The 18789-nt window shown below is 37.9% G+C and overlaps 1 protein-coding gene across 6 annotated transcripts in view; it reads right to left on the bottom strand.

Annotated features, from left to right (window-relative positions):
* Positions 1-18789, bottom strand: part of LOC123936887 (intracisternal A particle-promoted polypeptide) — a 54331-nt gene that overhangs the window by 17375 nt on the left and 18167 nt on the right. For 5 of the 6 annotated variants that reach the window (XM_045997422.1, XM_045997417.1, XM_045997421.1 and 2 more), the window contains exons 5-8: positions 17745-17912; positions 12189-12326; positions 11538-11660; positions 7554-7774 (exon numbers count right to left, since the gene is read on the bottom strand). In XM_045997422.1, coding sequence (XP_045853378.1) covers positions 7554-7774; positions 11538-11660; positions 12189-12326; positions 17745-17912 — 650 coding nt within the window. The remainder of the gene's footprint in view (positions 1-7553; positions 7775-11537; positions 11661-12188; positions 12327-17744; positions 17913-18789) is intronic. The other variant, XM_045997426.1, reaches the window with a different exon arrangement.

Raw genomic sequence — 18789 nt, 5'->3', positions numbered from 1 at the left:
CGGAAGAAAAGATACATTTATAGTACTATATTGTATTTATTGAAAAAAAATCCATGTATAAGTGGACCCACACAGATCAAAATCATGTTGTTCAAGGGTAGACTATAGGGAGAATAATAAGAGCCAAGTAGTTTTTAACTAACAGAGAAGGTATTTACAGACATGGAAATGGGGAAGGCCTGAAAGAATCTGAGATACTGCACTGGAACTGGAGTTATCATAAACTCATGGTTTTACAACATATGACTTACATGTTACAGAAATACTTATAAATGGATATGTAAGTGAATACATGATGTATATAGGTGCATGTATTCCGAGCTCTGTTTACTGAGAGTGCCTAGAATCAGCAATATCCCAGTAACCATGAGTAGTCTGAGTGCCCAGACCTTGGTTTCTAAATACTATCCTTCACTAAAAGGAACTGGAGCTTCTTAGAAAAATGGATGATTCCAGAGCTAAAGCAGAGAAAGTACAAAACGAGCTTGAAATATTTTATTATGCTAGAAAGTAAAGGCATGCTCAATGAATGATGGAAGCACTGCAAATGACATAGGAAGGATTTCCACTTACAGCCACAATAGAATAATTGTTACCAAAGCTGTCCTCCTGCCACAAAGACCTAGAAAAGTGGACAAACCTAAAAAACTAAAGTTCCCAGACAACAGACAATGAAAAATTTTGATCAGTCAGAAATAGAAACAAAGAAGGTGAACTTCATGGTCATCTAGGCTTTCTGTCTGGTGGGGCTTTCTGCACACCACAAGGAAGGGGATTTCCAAGCACAGAATGACAATAATTTGATTTAAGAGGCAGAGATCAGAGTTTAGAGAGGTTGAAGCAGCCAAGATTTGCCAGCAAGACTTCCAGAGGTCCCTTTGTGTCTTCAGCTGAATGCCATCAATCTATGCAATGCATAAAGTAAAACTCCATGAGAAACAGGCACAGAACAACTTATAGGAAGATATGACATAATAAGAAGTATACCTTTGGCCTCTGGCCCCAGTTCCTGACACAGAACTCCTAAATCCCTGGGAATTCCCTGGATGATATTAGTGTCTTTTGTTCTAATGAGGCAACTCTTGGTGGACTCCTTAAATAGCTTCAGAAATGGGGGCTGGAGGCACCTGGGTGGCTCAGTGGGTTAAAGCCTCTGCCTTCAGCTCAGGTCATGATCCCAGGGTCCTGGGATCGTGCCCAGCATCAGGCTCTCTGCTAAGCAGGGAGCCTGCTTCCCCACCCACCTCTCTCTCTGCCTGCGTCGCTGCCTACTTGTGATCTCTGTCAAATAAATAAATAAAATATTTACAAAAAAAAGAAGAAGAAGAAGAAGAAGAAGGAAGAAGGAAGAAGATGAAGACGAAGAAGAAGAAGAAATGGGGGCTGGTTGCCAGAAAGACCAAGCCAGAATTAGAAGCTTGGAACTTTTATCCCCACTCCCATCATTTGGGGAGGGGAGGAGGGTTGGGGGTTGAATTAAGAATCAATTATGCCTACATGATGAAGTCTCCATAAAAATTTCTATACTATGGTGTTCAGAGAGCATCCAGGTTGGTGAACACATCCATGTGTCAGGAGGGTGTCACACTCCAAATTCTACAGAGACTCCTACACTCAAGACATTCTGGACCTTGCCTTATATACTTCTTTATCTGGCTATCCATTTGAATCCTTTACAATAGACCACTACATAAGTGTTTGCCTGAGTTCTGTAAACCAGTAGAGCAAATTATTGAACCTGAGGAAAGGATTATAGGAACCCCCAACTTGTAGCCAAGTCAGACAAGTGTAAGTAAGTTAGTGGTTAACCTGAGGACCCACTACTTGAAACTGGTGTGTAAAGTGAGGGGCAATCTTTGAAACTGAGCTCTTAGACTATGGGGTTTTAAGGGTCAGAAATGAATTGACTTGAGGGTACTTAGTTGGTCACCATAAGAGAACTGGGAAACAGCTTGGTATGGAAAACACACACATTTGGTGTCAAAAGTATTGTGACTAGAGAAACTGTTTTCCATTACAGGATTTATAAACTAAACAATTCCCAGAGCTCACGCAAAGCTGGATGACAATCTAGTTTTGACTAGCCAAAATAAAGACACCTTGCTGAACAGCTAGGACATTCAATAGAGACATAAGAAGGGTCATTCATTATTTAGTAGGAGACCTAAAGGAAACACTACTCTAGACCTTTCCTACAAAGCTTAAGAATATGTCCCAAAAGAATCAGTCTGGTTGGCAAATAATTTAGCTGCTTACCAAAAGTAAACTCAATACTTCCTAAAAGAAGAAATAAAATCCAAACACTCAGCAATATAACATTCACTGTGTCCACCATCCAATCAGAAGATACCAGAAATGTGGAAAAGCGGAATAAGGTGACTCAAACAGGAAGAAAAAGTTCAACAGATACAGGTCCAAAAGTGATGGTGATAATGAGATCAACAGACAAGGACTTAAAAACAGATGTTATAAATATGTTCAAGGATCTAAAGGAAAAGATGAACACAATGAGGAGAGAAATGGAAGACATTAAAAACAACAACCAAAAAGATCTTTTAGTGCTAAAAAATGTATATATCTGAAACGAAAATTCCCTAAATGTAATTAGATACTGCATATTAGAAGTGCGACAATGTAGATCAATGAACTTGAAAACACAGCAAAAGAAAGCATCCAAACTGAAGCACAGAGAACAGAATTTCAGTTATGCAGGATGAATAAGTTCTAGAGATCTAGTATAAAACATGGTGACTATAGGTCATAATACTATATTGTATACTTGAAATTTGGTAAGAAAGCACTCTTACCAACACACGAAAAAAGGAAAAGAGAACTTGAAACTAATACAATACTGTATGTTTAACTACACTGGAACTCTTAAAAAATTAGAATGGTTAATAAAGTCTTCAGTTAAAAAGTAAAAAAAGGGGCGCCTGGTGGTTCAGTGGGTTAACCTCAGGGTGGTTCACCTCAGGCTGGTTCAGTGGGTTAAAGCCTCTGCCTTCAGCTCAGGTCATGATCCCAGGGTCCTGGGATCGAGACCTGCATCAGGCTCTCTGCTCAGCGGGCAGCCTGCTTTCCCCCTCTCTGCCTGCCTCTCTGCCTACTTGTGATCTCTGTCTGTCAAATAAATAAATAAAATCTTTTTTAAAAAAGTAAAAAAAAGGAACAGGAAAATATAAGGTGATAAGTATGTTAATTAGGTTGATTTGGTAATCATTTCACAACATATATCAAAACATCACATTATACACCTTAAATCTACACAATTTTTATCAAGTATACCTCAATGAAGCTATAAAACAAAAATGAACTTAAGCACAGAGAGAAAAAAGATGGGAGAAAAAAATTGACAGAGCCTCAGTGACCTGTGGGACAATATTAAAGTGGTCTTACATGTGTGCTACTGGAGTCTCGGAAAAAGAGCAGGAGAATATCTGAAGAAATATGGCTGAAAACATTCGTTTTGATGAAAGCTATAATCCCACAGATTCAAGGAGTTCAGTGAATTCCAAACAAATTAAACACAAAACTCCAAAAAGATACACAATAATCCAATTACTGGAAACCCATGATAAAGAGAAAATTGTAAAAGACTCCAAGGAAAAAAAGACACATTACGTATATATATATATATGGGAACAAGAGTAAGAATGACTACAGACTTCCCATCAGTAATAGTACAAGCAGATAATTAAACAGCACCTTTTAGATGGTAGGGAAAAAATTCTATACTCAATAAAGTATCTTTCAAAAATGAAGGTGAAAAAATAGTTTCAGAAAATGAACACTAAGAATAAATGCCAGCAGACCAGCACTAAGAGAACTATTAAAGGAAGTTCTTCATGCAAAGAGAAACGTTATGAGATAGAAACTTAGTTCTACACAAAAGAATAGGATTAGGAATGATTAATATATGCATAATTATCAAAGACTTTCACATTAACATTTAATTTTAAATATAAATGACCGTTGGGGTGCCTGGGTGACTCAGTAAGTTAAGTGTCTGCCTTTGGCTCAGGCCATGATCCCAGGGTTCTGGGATCGAGCCCCACATCAGGCTCCCTGCTCATTTGGGAGCCTGCTTCTCCCTCTACCTCTGCCATTCCCCCTGTTTGTATTCTCTCTCTCTTGCTCACTGTCTCTAATAAATAAATAAGTATCTGAAGAGAGAGAGAGAGAGAGAGAGAAAGCTAAAAATAAATAAAAATGCTTTAAAATTAAAAAAAGAAAAAGAAAGTGAATATGATATTATTCAAAGATTGCCTTGATATAATATATATAGTATAAATACATATAACACACAATGTAAACCCTACAGTAACCACTAAGAAAAAGGCGAAGTTATAGTTAATTGGATAATAAAAGAGAGAAAATGGAATACTAAAACAATCAATGTAAAGACAGAAAAGAGGGAAAAAAGGATCAAAGAATGAATTATACAAAGAGTAAAACTGCAAAACAGGAGTCTAAAAACCAACCATATCTCCAATTACATTACATATAAATAGGAAAAACTCTAAAGATTCCGTGAAAGTTGGAGATTGTCAACCTGGATAAAAAAAGAGATTACAACTGTATGTTATCTTACCAGAGATGCAGCTTGTAAAGATGTAGATAGATTTAAAGTGGGAGGAAAGAAAAAGATGCACCATGCAAATAATAATCAAAAAATAGCTTGGCTACATCAGTCAAATTAATATCAGAAAAAGTAGACTTAGGAACAAAGAATATTATCAAAGATAAAGACAAATATTTCATGACTATGAAAGGATCAATTCATCAAGAAGATAATAATCTCAACTTGTACACACTTAATAACAGAGATTCAAAATATGTGCAGGGGGTGCCTGGGTGGCTCAGTGGGTTAGGCCTCTGTCTTCAGCTCGGGTCAGGATCTCAGGGTCCTGGGATCGAGTCCTGCATCGGACTCTCTGCTCAGCGGGGAGCCTGCTTCCCCCCTTCTCTCTCTCTCTGCCTACTTGTGATCTCTCTCTGTCAAATAAATAAATAAAATCTTTTAAAAAAAATTTACAGGGAAGGAAAAATTCTTCCTTTACTCTTAAGGCCTTCCAGCTGGACTAGACAGATTAACAAGAGGAAAAAAAAATTTTTTTTTTTTAAATTTTACTTATTTATTTGACAGAGAGAGAGACAGATCACAGGTAGGCAGGGAGGCAGAGAGAGGAGGAAGCAGGATCTCCGAGGAGCAGAGAGCCCGATGTGGGGCTCGATCCCAGGACCCTGGGATCATGACCCGAGCCGAAGGCAGAGGCTTTAACCCACTGAGCCACCCAGGCGCCCCGGAAAAAAAAATTTTTATTACTTACACAGGCCCAATAATTGTAATTGAGACCTAAAGAAGTGACCAAAGCAGTTTTTATACTTTTTAGACAGAGACAATAAATCTGTGGGGTATTGACAGGACAAAATAAAAGTAACTTTAGGAGCTTCAACTAGTAAGGAATTCTAAAGAGAATTTGGGCTCTGATAATAACTTAGTAAACAAGTAACAAGGATTGTTTATACATTCTTCTTGGGTCTCAGTTTCCTATCTGAGTGACACAGATGTCTTTTTACCTCCTGGTACAAGGAGATTTATTTCCTGCTTTTAGGGGGACAGAGGAGGGTCAGAAAAGTCCTTCTTGTATAGCCTGTCTCTTAAGTAACTTTTATTTAAAATCATCAATATGCCAGGGGCACATGGGTGGCTCAGTGAGTTAAGCATCTGAATCTTGGTTTCAGCTTGGGTCATGATCTCAGGTTCCTGCAGTTGAGCCTGTGATGGGATCCAGGCTCAGAGGGGAGTCCGTTTCTCTCCCACCAACCCTCCCCCTTCTTGAGGTCTCTCTCTCTAAAATAAATAAATAAATCTTTAAAAAAATAATAAAATAATCAAGATGCCAAAGTGGTACATTTGGGGGCAGCCTGCCCTTGGCTCCCCCATTCCCATACTTGAAGACTTCAACAAGCTTTCTTAATAATTGACAAAACAATTGCACAAGTTGAAAAGAGTAGGGAAGACTTGAACAACACTAACCAATTTAACCTAATTGACATTAATAGAACACTACACTCAACAACAGCAGAATACAAATTCCTTTCAGGTGGACAAGGAACATTTACCAAGACAGAAATTATATAAAGTATGTTCTCTGATCACAATGAAATTAAATTAGAAATGAGTAATACAAAGATCTGGAAAGTCCCCAAATAGTTGGAAATTAAATAACATACTTTTAAAAAATATTTTATTTATTTATTTGACAGAGAGAGACAGCGAGACCAGGAACATAAGCAGGGGAAGTGGGAGAGGGAGAAGCAGGCTTCCTGCCTAGCAGGGAGCCTGATGCAGGGCTCGATCCCAGGACCCCGGGATCATGACCCAAGCTGAAGGCAGACGCTTAACAACTGAGCCACACAGGCACCCTAAATAACATACTTCTAACAACTCACTGGTCAAAAAAGAAATTACCAGGGAAATTAGAAGATATTTAAAGATAAATGCTAATTAATATATAACCAAATACATAAGTAAATAAATAAAATACAACATATTAAAATGTGGAGGATGCACTTAAAGCAATGCTTGAAAGTAATTTATAGTTTTAAATACATTGATTTTAGACCTTTCTTTTTTATAATGTATTTAAAGGTCTAAAATCAATCATTTAAGCTTCTACTTTAAGAATTTAGAAAAAAGGGGGCGCCTGGGTGGCTCAGTGGATTAAGCCGCTGCCTTCGGCTCAGGTCATGATCTCAGGGTCCTGGGATCGAGCCCCGCATCGAGCCCCGCATCGGGCTCTCTGCTCCACGGGGAGCCTGCTTCCTCCTCTCTCTCTGCCTGCCTCTCTGCCTACTTGTGATCTCTCTCTGTCAAATAAATAAATAAAATCTTAAAAAAAAAAAAAAGAATTTAGAAAAAAGGGGCGCCTGGGTGGCTCAGTGGGTTAAAGCCTCTGCCTTCCACTCAGGTCATGATCTCAGGATCCTGGGATCGAGCCCCGCACGGGCTCTCTGCTCAGCAGAGAGCCTGCTTTGCCCCCTCCCCTCTCTCTGCCTGCCTCTCTGCCTACTTGTGATCTCTGTCTGTCAAGTAAATAAATAAAATCTTAAAAAAAAAAAGAATTTAGAAAAAAAGTGCAAGATTTTTAAAAAGATTTTATTTATTTATTTGACAGAGAGAAAGAGATCCCAAGTAGGCAGACAGGCAGGCAGAGAGACAGGAGGAAGCAGGCTCCCTGCTGAGCAGAGAGCCTGATGCAGGGCTCGATCCCATGACCCTGGGATCATGACCTGAGCCAAAGGCAGAGGCTTTAACCCACTGAGCCGCCCAGGTGCCCTGAAAAAAGTGCAAATTAAACAAAACAAAACAAAACAAAAACAGAAGAAAAAAGAGAAATCAATGAAACCGAAGATGGGCAATCAATAGAAAAAACCTGTAACACCAAAGTTGGTTCTCTGAAAAAACCACAAATGATCAATATCATGAATAAAAGAATGCACATCACAACAGAACAGGATATCAAAGCATTTGAAATTGTCCAACCTACCTCTTCAAAGGAATATTTTTCCACAGTATGAAGAGCATCCTGTGTCTCATTCCACCCTCCAACAGAATAGATACAGTCATTGAGTGCAGCTACACCAAGATAGGCTCTCCTGGTTCCCATTGGAGGAAGTGGAGACCAACGCTTAGAAAGTGGATCATACACTTCAAAAGAACGAAGCTCTATTCCTTCATTGCTGATGCCCCCAATTACATAAATTAAACCTGGAAACAGAATATTTTTATTCAGATGCTACAGAAAATAGAATGTAAATAATTATAAAAAGTTAGACTTATGGGGCGCCTGGGTGGCTCAGTGGGTTAAGGCCTCTGCCTTCGGCTCAGGTCACGATCCCAGGGTCCTGGGATCTGAGCCCCGCATCGGGCTCTCCGCTCAGCAGGGAGCCTGCTTCCTCCTCTCTCTCTGCCTGCCTCTCTGCCTACTGAGATCTCTGTCTGTCAAATAGATAAATAAAATCTTAAAAAAAAAAAAGTTAGACTTATGATTTATGACTGCTCTGCTGAGACCATATTTAGTGTAGGGCTCACATTATCCTTTAAGAGAGAAATTTGACTTCTGTCTGGTATATATAGCTCACATTTAAGCATGTTACAAAGAATTAGAGGTATAATTTAAAGTGGCATTTAAAGGGTACCTATGTAGTTCATTTGGTTAAGGGTCCAACTCTTCATTTTGGCTCAGGTCATGATCTTGGGGTTGGGAGACTGAGTCCTGTGTTGTCATGTTTCATGCTCAGCAACGAGTCTGCTTAAGATTCTTTCCCTCTCCTTCTGCCCTTCCCCCACCCCCATGTACATGCTCTCTCTAAAATAAATACAACTTTAAAAAAAATTAAGTGGCATTTGTTTTTCAAAGAACTTACAATGCTATAACAAAACAGTCAGACATGATTTTCCACCTTATTATCTGCTTGATGACCTCAAGTTCCAGAATCAGTGCTAACATGACATAAAAAAGGAAAGAGAGAGGGATTTTCTTTCCCCTAAAAAAATGCAATGCACTTAAACTGGGAATGATATAGCCTTATTTGGTGATAGCCTACCTGTTACTCAAATGGATATAGAGAACTGAATTCAAATTAGAATAGTTATATGGCAAGATTAAGGTATTCAGGATCATATCACCAGAGTACATTAGAATGTAAGTCACTGTGAGTTGCTTATTATATTTGATTTGAAACTTGGGTTCTAGCTCCAGCTTTCCCGGTAACCAGCTGTGGGAAAAGATAATTCACAACCTTCTGATCTTCTGCTTGCTCATCTATAAATAAAGGGATTAAAATAGATAATCTCGGGGCACCTGGGTGGCTCAGTGGGTTAAAGCCTCTGCCTTCGGCTCAGGTCATGATCCCAGGGTTCTGGGATCGAGCCCCGCATCAGGCTCTCTGCTCTGTGGACAGCCTGCTTCCTCCTCTCTCTCTCTGCCTGCCTCTCTGCCTACTTGTGATCTCTGTCTGTCAAATAAATAAATAAAATCTTAAAAAAAAAAAATAGATAATCTCCAAGGTGCCTCTCTAGCTCTATGATTTTAGAAGGTACAATACTGTGATTTATAAGAAATATGTATTTGGGGGACACCTGAGTGGGTGAGTTGGTTAAGCAGCTCCCTTTGGCTCAGGTCATGATCCCTGGGTCCTGGGATCCAGCCCCGTGTGGGGCTCCCTGGTCAAGGGGAGTCTGCTTCTTCCTCTCCCTTTGTCCCTCCTCCTGCTCATGCTATCTACCCCCCCTCAAATAAATAAATAAAATAAAATAAAATAATGAAAAAAAAAGGAATATATAGTTGGTCATTCAGATGGCCAAAATACATTTCTCATCTATATATGGTTTTCATCCACAATTCCTTGCTCACAGCAAGGTAAACCCTTGGAATTTCCAAAGTGTCCAGAATGATAAGGGTGTCTTTTGTTACGTTAATGAGGTGACTTTGGGAAAGCACTTAAGGAATGGGGGGTAGTTGCCAAAGGAGCCAAACTTATGCTTTGAGTGTGAGAACTTTCGTCTCAGCCCCTGACCTCTGGGGAGAGGAGGTGTAGATGTTGAGTCAATCACCAATGGCCAATGATTTAACCACTTGTGCCTATGTATAGTGAAGCCTCCATAAAAATCCAAAAGGACAGGTTTGGGGTGCCTGGGTGTCTCAGTAGTTAAGCGTCTGCCTTCGGCTAAAGTCAGGATCCCAGTGTCCTGGGATCCAGCCCCGCATTGGGCTCCATGCTTGGTGGGAAGCCTGCTTTTCCCTCTCCCACTTCCCCTGCTTGTGTTCCTGCTCTCGTTGTGTCTTTCTATGTCAAATAAATAAATAAAATTAAAAGAAAAATAAAAGACACTCATTAAAAAAAAAAAGGACAGGGTTTGGAGAGCTTCCGGGTTGGTGAGTATGTGGAGATGTGGAACAGTGGTGTATCTGGAGAGGGAGCGCATGAAAACTCTGTGCTCCTTTTATATAATTTGACTTTGCATCTCTTCCATCTAGCTGCTTTTGTGTTATGTCATTTTAGTAGTAACATTTTCTCTGAGTTCTGTGAGCTACCCTAGCAGATTAATTGAACCTGAAGAGGAGGGACCATTGGAATCTCTGATCTATAGCCTGTCACTCTAAAGCACAGGTAATAGCCTGGGGAGGATGAGTGTTGTAGGACTGAGCTTCTACCTATGGAATTCGATGCTATCTCCAGGTATGGGTACACAGTATTAGAGTTGAATTGAATTCTCCAACACCTAGCTGGTGTTCTGAGAACCTCTTCTTGCTAGTAGAAAATAAACCAGCCCCTACCCCTATACTGAAAACTAATTCTCAGGACACTTAATTTATATGAAAAGATAAAAATGATAAATATAAAACAATTTGAGAACAATATAGTATTACACAACAGGATATAGTCTGTATCATGTAACTTGAACACTTAAATTCTAGTGGAAATCTGAGAAGGTACTCACAAAGCAGAAAGAACTTGAGCTGGGAATAGCAGGTTGAGTTATTTTAACAAGGAGCACACTGCTCACTACTCTACAGGTACATAAAAATCTGCTTCCAATCTGGAACAAGAATCCAATTCTACTTGATAATGCTTACCAACTACTTCTCAGGGTATAGTAGACAATTAAAATAATGTTTGTACACCATTTTAATATGTGGTACATTTTTTTAAAAAAGATTTTATTCATCTATTTGACAGAGAGAGAGAGATCACAAGTAGGCAGAGAGGCAGGCAGAGAGAGAGGGGGAAGCAGGCTCCCCATCAAACAGAGAGTCTGATGCAGGGCTCGATCCCAGGACCCTTAGATCACAACCCGAGCCGAAGGCAGAGGCTCAACCCACTGAGGCACCCTATGGTACAACATTTTTCAAATCTGTCATAGCATTATATTCTGTGTGGGCTGAATCACAATGTGCCCTGTAAGAAAACACTGAAAATGTCAAAAGAAGAGACAGTGAAGATTGTTTTTTATATCCTCATCCTACTTAGAAATACTTACTAAGGACTGTATGGGAGAGAAAGTGACAAAGATGGATGAAGGTTCAAATGCTTATTTTCCTTGTCAGGTCTTCGGCTCATTTGTAATTTGTAATTTTTATTTTGTTTATTTTGGGGAAAAATGATTATTTTGGCAATACGGATATAAAGATATAAGAGATTAGAACATATAAAATGTTAAAAACAATACTTCCATACTGTTAGTGTCAATTAGTCAATTCTAACAGACATAAAACATAGTTTTGTGAAAATAAAGGCTCAAGCTTAGTTTTTCAAAAAATATATTTTTAGGGGAAAAAGAGAAGGGCACCTGGGTGGCTCAGTCAGTTAAGCATCTGACTCTTGCTTCAGTTCAGGTCATGATCTCAGGGTTGTGAAATTGAGCCCTATACTGGGGCATGGAGCCTGCTTCAGATTCTCTTCTCTCCCTCTCCCCCTCTCCCCCCAAATAAAATATATTTTCAGAAAAAAATTTTTAGAAGCAATACCTTGCATTTCACAACACCCAAAGTAGTAGCGTGACATAGCCATGTTGCCAACTACTTCCCACTTATTTTCATCAGGATCAAATCGTTCAATGGTGTTACCTATCTCTGCTCCAACCCATCCACCTGTAACCAAAAAGAAAAATGTCATTTCTGGATAAAGAAGTCTCATCTATGAAAAATACCTTAGAAAGCATCTAATCTGGCAACTTTATATAATGTGAATGATAATCATAAGATCATACAAAAAACTGGAATCTGACTATAAAACTTGGATCTTAACTGACTAGTTTTCATCAGAGATTTAAAAAAATAATAATAAAAACAAAAGCTCATCATGTTGATTAGGAAATAAGGTATTTTGCAAAACTACCTTTTGAAACAACTTCTGCACATTCAGAATGGCTATCCTAATCATGAGATTTAATTAGTTAGCTAAAGTGCTTCACTGGACATCTTACTACACTTTATCTCCATCTCCTCTAAGAGCTCCATACTTGACAATATTCCCGAAGTAACTCAAACTTGAAAATTAAAATTTATAAAGCTGAAAAGATGTAAGTTTCTTGTGGGAGGGAAGAAAAATGTATAAAGTAATTAGAATCTAAGAATTTAAATAATACCGTATATCCTTAAACTGAAAAGCATAATTACCCAAAGCGTAGATAGCCCCATAACACACACACACTCCCAAACCACAGCGAGGATGATTCATTGAAGCTACAGTTGTCCACTGTTTAGTAACTGGATCATAGCATTCAGTACAGTCAAAAATCATTGAATCCTTTTCACCTGAGTTAAATAAGAGACACATATCAGAAGGTTTAATAATAATGCTAATAGCCTAGAACCATAATACAATCAATACTCAGTAGCATTCCACGTTATCAGAAATTCAACTATTAAGTCTAATTTTATGCTATTCATTAAAATTAGTTTGCCCGGTAAGTATTATTATAAATCAATAGCACTATCATTTATTAAAGCCCACTTAATGAAGCAAGGCATCATTTTCCTATTATTCCTAATTTTGCCACCCAAATAAACCATGTAATTTTTGAGGATAAAATTTATACTTTAACACTTCTGTATTTTTTTCATGTATTAGTTTGGATACCTGGCTCTGGTATAATTTGAATTTTAATCCAATCTTTACCTAGTAACAAAGAGAAAATAAAAATTTCTAAAAAGGTATCACTTAAAATAGAATTTTAAAATAGACTATACTTAGAAGTCAGTCTAATCAAAGATTGTACAAAACCTCTGGCATATGGAATTTATAAACTTCATTTAGGTAAAATTTTAAATTAAGGAAAAGCTAAATAAATGAAGAGATTTATCATGTTCATGAATTAGAAGAGTGAATGTATAGATGATTATCCCCAATCTGATTTATAGATTTAACATAATCTCAATTTGAAACACACTTCTTTTTATTGCACTAAAATACAAGTAACATAAGATTTACCAACTTAACAATTTTTTAAGATTTTATTCATTTATTTGACAGATAGAGATCACAAGTAGGGAGAGAGGCAGGCAGAGAGAGAGAGAGGAGGAAGCAGGCTCCCTGCCAAGCAGATAGCCCGATGTGGGGCTCGATCCCAGAACCCTGGGATCATGACCTGAGCGAAAGGCAGAGGCTTTAACCCACTGAGCCACCCAGGCACCCCCCATCTTAACAATTTTTAAGTGTAGAGTTCAGTGATGTTAAACACATTCATATTTTTGTGTAGCCATGCCACTATCCACTCCCCAAATTCTGTACATCTTATAAAACTGCAACACTATACTGATTCAAACGATAACTCCCCATTCTCCCTTCCCCAGCCACCACTATACTTTCTGTCTTATGATTTTGACTAACGTACCTCATATAAGTAAAATCATACTTTATTGTTATTTATTTTTTCCAACTAACATTTTTAATTTAAATTCAATTAATTAACATATATTGGTTTCAGAGGTAGAGGTCAGTGATTTATCAGTCTTATATAATACCCAGTGCTCATTACATCACGTGCCCCCCTTAATGTCCATCACCCAGTTACCCTAACACCTCACCCCTCTCCCTTCCCTCTCCCTCAGTTTGTTTCCTATGCTTAAGAGTCTCTTATGGTTTGTCTCCCTCTCTGATTTCATCTTGTTTTATTTTTTTCCTCTCTTCCCCTCTGACCCTATGTTTTGTTTCCTAAATTCCACATATGAATGAGATCATATGATAACTGTCTTTCTCTGATTGACTGACTTCACTTAGCATAATACTCTCGGGGTTCCATCACATCATTGCGAACAGCAAGATTTCATTTTTTTATGGCTGAGTAGTATTCCATCGTCACACATTATTTTTAAAAACAGATTTTTTTTTTAAAACAGAATTGACAGAAGAAAACAGATTTGATGAACTGGCTCTAAAATTTATATGGAAGTACAAAGGGCCCAGAATAGCCAAGCACTCTCACACAATAGTAATAGTAAGGGAAGAAACTGTCCTATCAGATAAGCTTATCAGAATTAAAACAGAGCTATAGTGGGGTTCCTGGGTGGCTCAGATGGTTGAGAGTCTCCTTTAGCTCAGGTCATGATCTCCAGGTCCTGGGATGGAGCCTCACGTCGGGGGGGGGGGGGTCCCAGCTCAGCAGGGAGTCTGCTTCTCCCTCTCCCTTTGCCTCTCCCTCCTTCTGTCTCTGTCTCTCTCTCAAATGAATAAAAAACAAACAAATGAAACAGAGCTATAGTAATTAAGAAAGCAATACACAGAGAGACCAAAACAGAAAAGAAATTCTGGAAACAGATACCCACATATACGATTACCTGATATATGATGAAGTTTGCTCTGCACAGCAATAGGCAAATAAAAGCTTTTTATGCTGAGATAATTGGTTACATATACAAGGAAAAGATGAAACTGGTTCCCTACTCCTATTATCTCAATTCCAGGCAGATTACAGGCATAACATTTAGTTCTAAAACTAAAATTTTAGAAAACAATAAAGGTATATATCATCATGACTTTGTAGTAGGGAAGGATTTCTTTTTTTTTGTTTTGTTTTGTTTTAAAGATTTTATTTATTTATTTGACAGAGAGAGAATGAGATCACAAGTAGGCAGAGAGGCAGGCACAGGGAGAGGGGGAAGCAGGCTCCCTGCTGAGCAGAGAGCCCAATGCGGGGCTTGATCCCAAGACCCTGAGATCATGACCTGAGCTAAAGGCAGAGGCTTAACCCACTGAGCCACCCAGGTGCCCCAGGAAGGATTTCTTTAAAAAGATACAAGAAACGGGGCGCCTGGGTGGCTCAGTGGATTAAGCCGCTGCCTTCAGCTCAGGTCATGATCTCAGGGTCCTGGGATGGAGCCCCCATCGGGCTCTCTGCTCCGCAGGGAGCCTGCTTCCTCCTCTCTCTCTGCCTCTCTCTCTGCCTGCCTCTCTGCCTACTTGTGATCTCTCTGTCAAATGAATAAATAAAAAATCTTTAAAAAAAAAAAAAAGATACAAGAAACACTAACCATAAAGGGAAAATAAATAACAGAGTTAGCCCCATTAAAATGAAAAATATGTTTATCAAAAGATATACTAAAGGAAAAAAAGATACTTCTTAAAAAAAAAAAAAAGAAAAGGAGGCACCTGGGTGGCTCAGTCCTTAAGCCTCTGCCTTAAGCTCAGGTCATGATCTCGGGGTCCTGGGATCAAGCTCCAGATTGGGCTCCCTGCTCAGCAGAGGGAAACCTGCTTCTCTCTCTCCCACTCCCCCGCTTGTGTTCCCTCTGGCACTGTCTCTCTCTCCATCAAATAAATAAATAAAATCTCTAAAAAAAAATACCATAAAGAGAGAGAAAGATGAAGCAGCAGAGTTGCAAAAAGTATTTGCGGCACATATAATTTTATGAGGGCCTAGAATCCTGAACATATAAAACTACGGTGCAGAAAAGAATCATCACAGCAGGCCTGAGAATTCCTCACCTTAGAAAGGCCTGCTTGCAAGACTGACCCTTGGCTGGAGTCTGGGAACAGAGCTCGTAAACAATTCCCTACACCGATATAAAAATTTCTCTAAATAATAAGAGTGGCTTTTGGCAGTGATAAAAATGTTCTGGAATTAAACAGTGGTAATAGTTGTACAATTTTGTAAATATGCTAAAAATCACTGAACCATATACTTCAAATGGTGAATTTTATGGTATGTGAATTATATCTTAATTTTTAAAAATAGTACTTAGAATATTAACCCAGATATGTATGTTATGTAGAAGGAAATAAACCAAGTATTGTGATTATCTCTGGGCGATATGATCAGAGTATGGGTGATTATTACTTTTTAATATGCTTTAATTTCAGCAAAATTTTCTACCACAAACCTGAATTACTTTGATAATAAAAATCATCTTAATATTGTACATTATAAAATATCTTAGGATAGCAATGTTGATAGTATTAATAATAGTAGGCCGAGTTGGGGCACCTGGCTGACTCATTTGATAGAGCGTGTGGCCCTGCATCTCAGTCATGAATTTAAGCCATACATTGAATGTGGAGCCTACTTAGAATAATAAATAAATAAATAAATAAGTAAAAGTTAGTGAAGTTATAGCATTTTTGAAGGGTGCTCCTAAGTATTTCTGTGGCATCAGGAAAGGGGACACATATATATGAAAGTGTCACACAGGACACTGACCCTATGTTAAACAGGTGTGTTCATGCATTGAAACTATCCATAACTGCCAAAATGTATATAAAAACAGCCATTAGTGTTTTAGTCAAAGATTATATAGAATTATGGTCTTTATGCAGACAGAAAGTTTTTGCTTAAACTCTCATTTCTTTGTTGGGACTTTTAGATTCAACATGGCATTTACTGATTTAATAAAGAGGTAGAGGGAGAGGGACAGGTAGACTCTGCACTGAGCAGAGACCAATGTGGGACTCAACCTCACGACCGTGAGATCATGACCTAAGCCAAAATCAAGAGTTGGCTGCTTTACCATCTGAGCCACTCAGCTGCCTCTTAATGAACTATTTTTAGCAACAATTATGTTCTCTCCAAATGAGAAATAAAAACCAAATATTCTCCATCTCTCTCTCTCATTTTAAACTGATAGTATCATAGTCAAAAAATAATAATAACATTTTCAAGAGATATCTGGGTGGCTCAGCTGGTTAAGGGACCAAATTTGGTTTCGGCTCAGGTTGGTGACCTCAGGGTAGTGATCTACCCTGGGCTCAGCACTGAGTCTGCCTAAGATTCTCCCTATCCTTCTGCTCCCCCCTGCCCCACCTGCTAGTGCTCTCTCTCTCTCAAATAATAAATAAATATTTTAAAAAATATTTTTGATATATAACTTTTTGTGTTTTAGACTAACCCATAGAAATAGGGCATAAAGATTATTTGTAAGGGTTAGAGATGACCTACCTAGGCTTGTTGCTACAAACACAAATTATCCAGAAGTAAATATTGATATAAAAGTGTTACCACTGGGGCACCTGGGTGGCTCAGTGGGTTAAGCCTCTGCCTTTGGCCCAGGTCATGGTCTCAGGGTCCTGGGATCGAGCCCCACATCAGGCTCTGTGCTCAGCAGGAAGCCTGCTTCCCCCCTCTCTCTCTGCCTTGTGATCTCTCTCTCTCTGTCAAATAAATAAATAGAATCTTAAAAAAAAAAAGTGTTAGCATTTATTTCTCTTTAGATCTTCCTCTGATATTTAGTTCCCTCCAACATCCAAAACTCCTTTTATTTAATTTTATTAATCATTTTATAATTCATAATAATAGTTTCAGAAAACACAGTGATTTGAATCAAGAAATATATCCCAATGTCTAGCTGACTTAGTTTTTATAGATCTCACTGTCCAGGTAACTATGTTAATTAAAAATTATTTGTAATACAACTTCTAGTATGTGAAATTAAATTTCAAAATTAAAATAATTTTTATCACAAACACTGACCTAAATTTTGGTGCCACACTTTATAAACATCTTTTCATCAAAACCAAACCCAAGCCTTGGGATAAATCATAGTATCCCCCTGGTCCGAAACACTCACTATCTTCTGTTTCCTTTTTCTTCTTTTCATTAATTTATTCATTAAACATTTATTGAGGACAATCATATATATGCATAGCCCACAGTACCTAGAAATATATATATAAGTCATATAAGAATGTAGCCAACTTAACAGCTAGTGACTAATGAGGGAAAAAAGACATTTCATTATTACCTCCAATAGCGTAAACCATCCCTCCCAGAACTGCTACTCCTAGCCCGCATCGAGCCTGATGAAGTGAAGACACAGTGGTCCAGTACTGGCTAAAGGTGTCAAAACGCTCTACACAGCTGAGGGCTCTGCTATCACTCCAACGACCCCCCTGCAACCGAGTATATCCGCCTGAATGAAGGAAAGGAGATACACAGCGAATCACAACTAAATATGTAAATGAAAAGTAATGAGAAAAATCTAGCCCTCTACATCTAGACATTTAATCTATAATTATTTCATAGCAAAGAAAAGGTACTTTAGAGCCTGCCATGTATATAAATATTCTTATATGTGCCAAGTCCTGAAAGATGATGGCTTAAATGCAATGAAGTCAACCAGCATTCTACCACCTGGTTTTAGTCATAAACTGTTAGATAAAACATAAAAGGAGTTGGTTATCTGTCTAGTTAGGAAGTCTCATTATGACTTTTATTAGTATATTTTTCAATTAAAAATAGTGAGTTGAACAGCACATACCATCAGTAAAAAAACGGTAGCATGCACTAAAAAATTACATATTTATATATTATAGCATATATAAACATACATATAATTATATACAGATGATAAACTGTTATGAATATATGAATATATGCATATAAATTTGGATAATCTGTCTATATATACTTTACATATTAATAAGACTTACTGCTTTTTAAAATAAAAAAGATGTTTTAATATGTTCACTTGATACTTCTGTGGATTATCCTATCCACTCACACTTTAGTGACCACTGGTTCTTATTACCCGTAATCATCTAAGATGCCATGAATAGTTTAAAATGTTGAGATTTTCCCTATTTTCCACTAGAATTCACACTTTTAACTTTTAAAGCAGTATTTCATAAGTCAGTTATTTGACAATAACTGGACAATCTAAGAACCCAACAATTTGGATCACAGAATAATAGATTTCAAATAAATAGCTATTTATTCTTAGATGTATCCACTGTATAAAACACAATTAATTTGTAGCCTATATGTTAAATTAAATATGCCTATTTGAC

The sequence above is a fragment of the Meles meles genome, chromosome 1, assembly GCF_922984935.1.
Source record: "Meles meles chromosome 1, mMelMel3.1 paternal haplotype, whole genome shotgun sequence".
Lineage (NCBI taxonomy): Eukaryota > Metazoa > Chordata > Mammalia > Carnivora > Mustelidae > Meles > Meles meles.
Note: the sequence above shows the minus strand (reverse complement) of the source record. Positions and strands in the feature narration are given on the sequence as shown.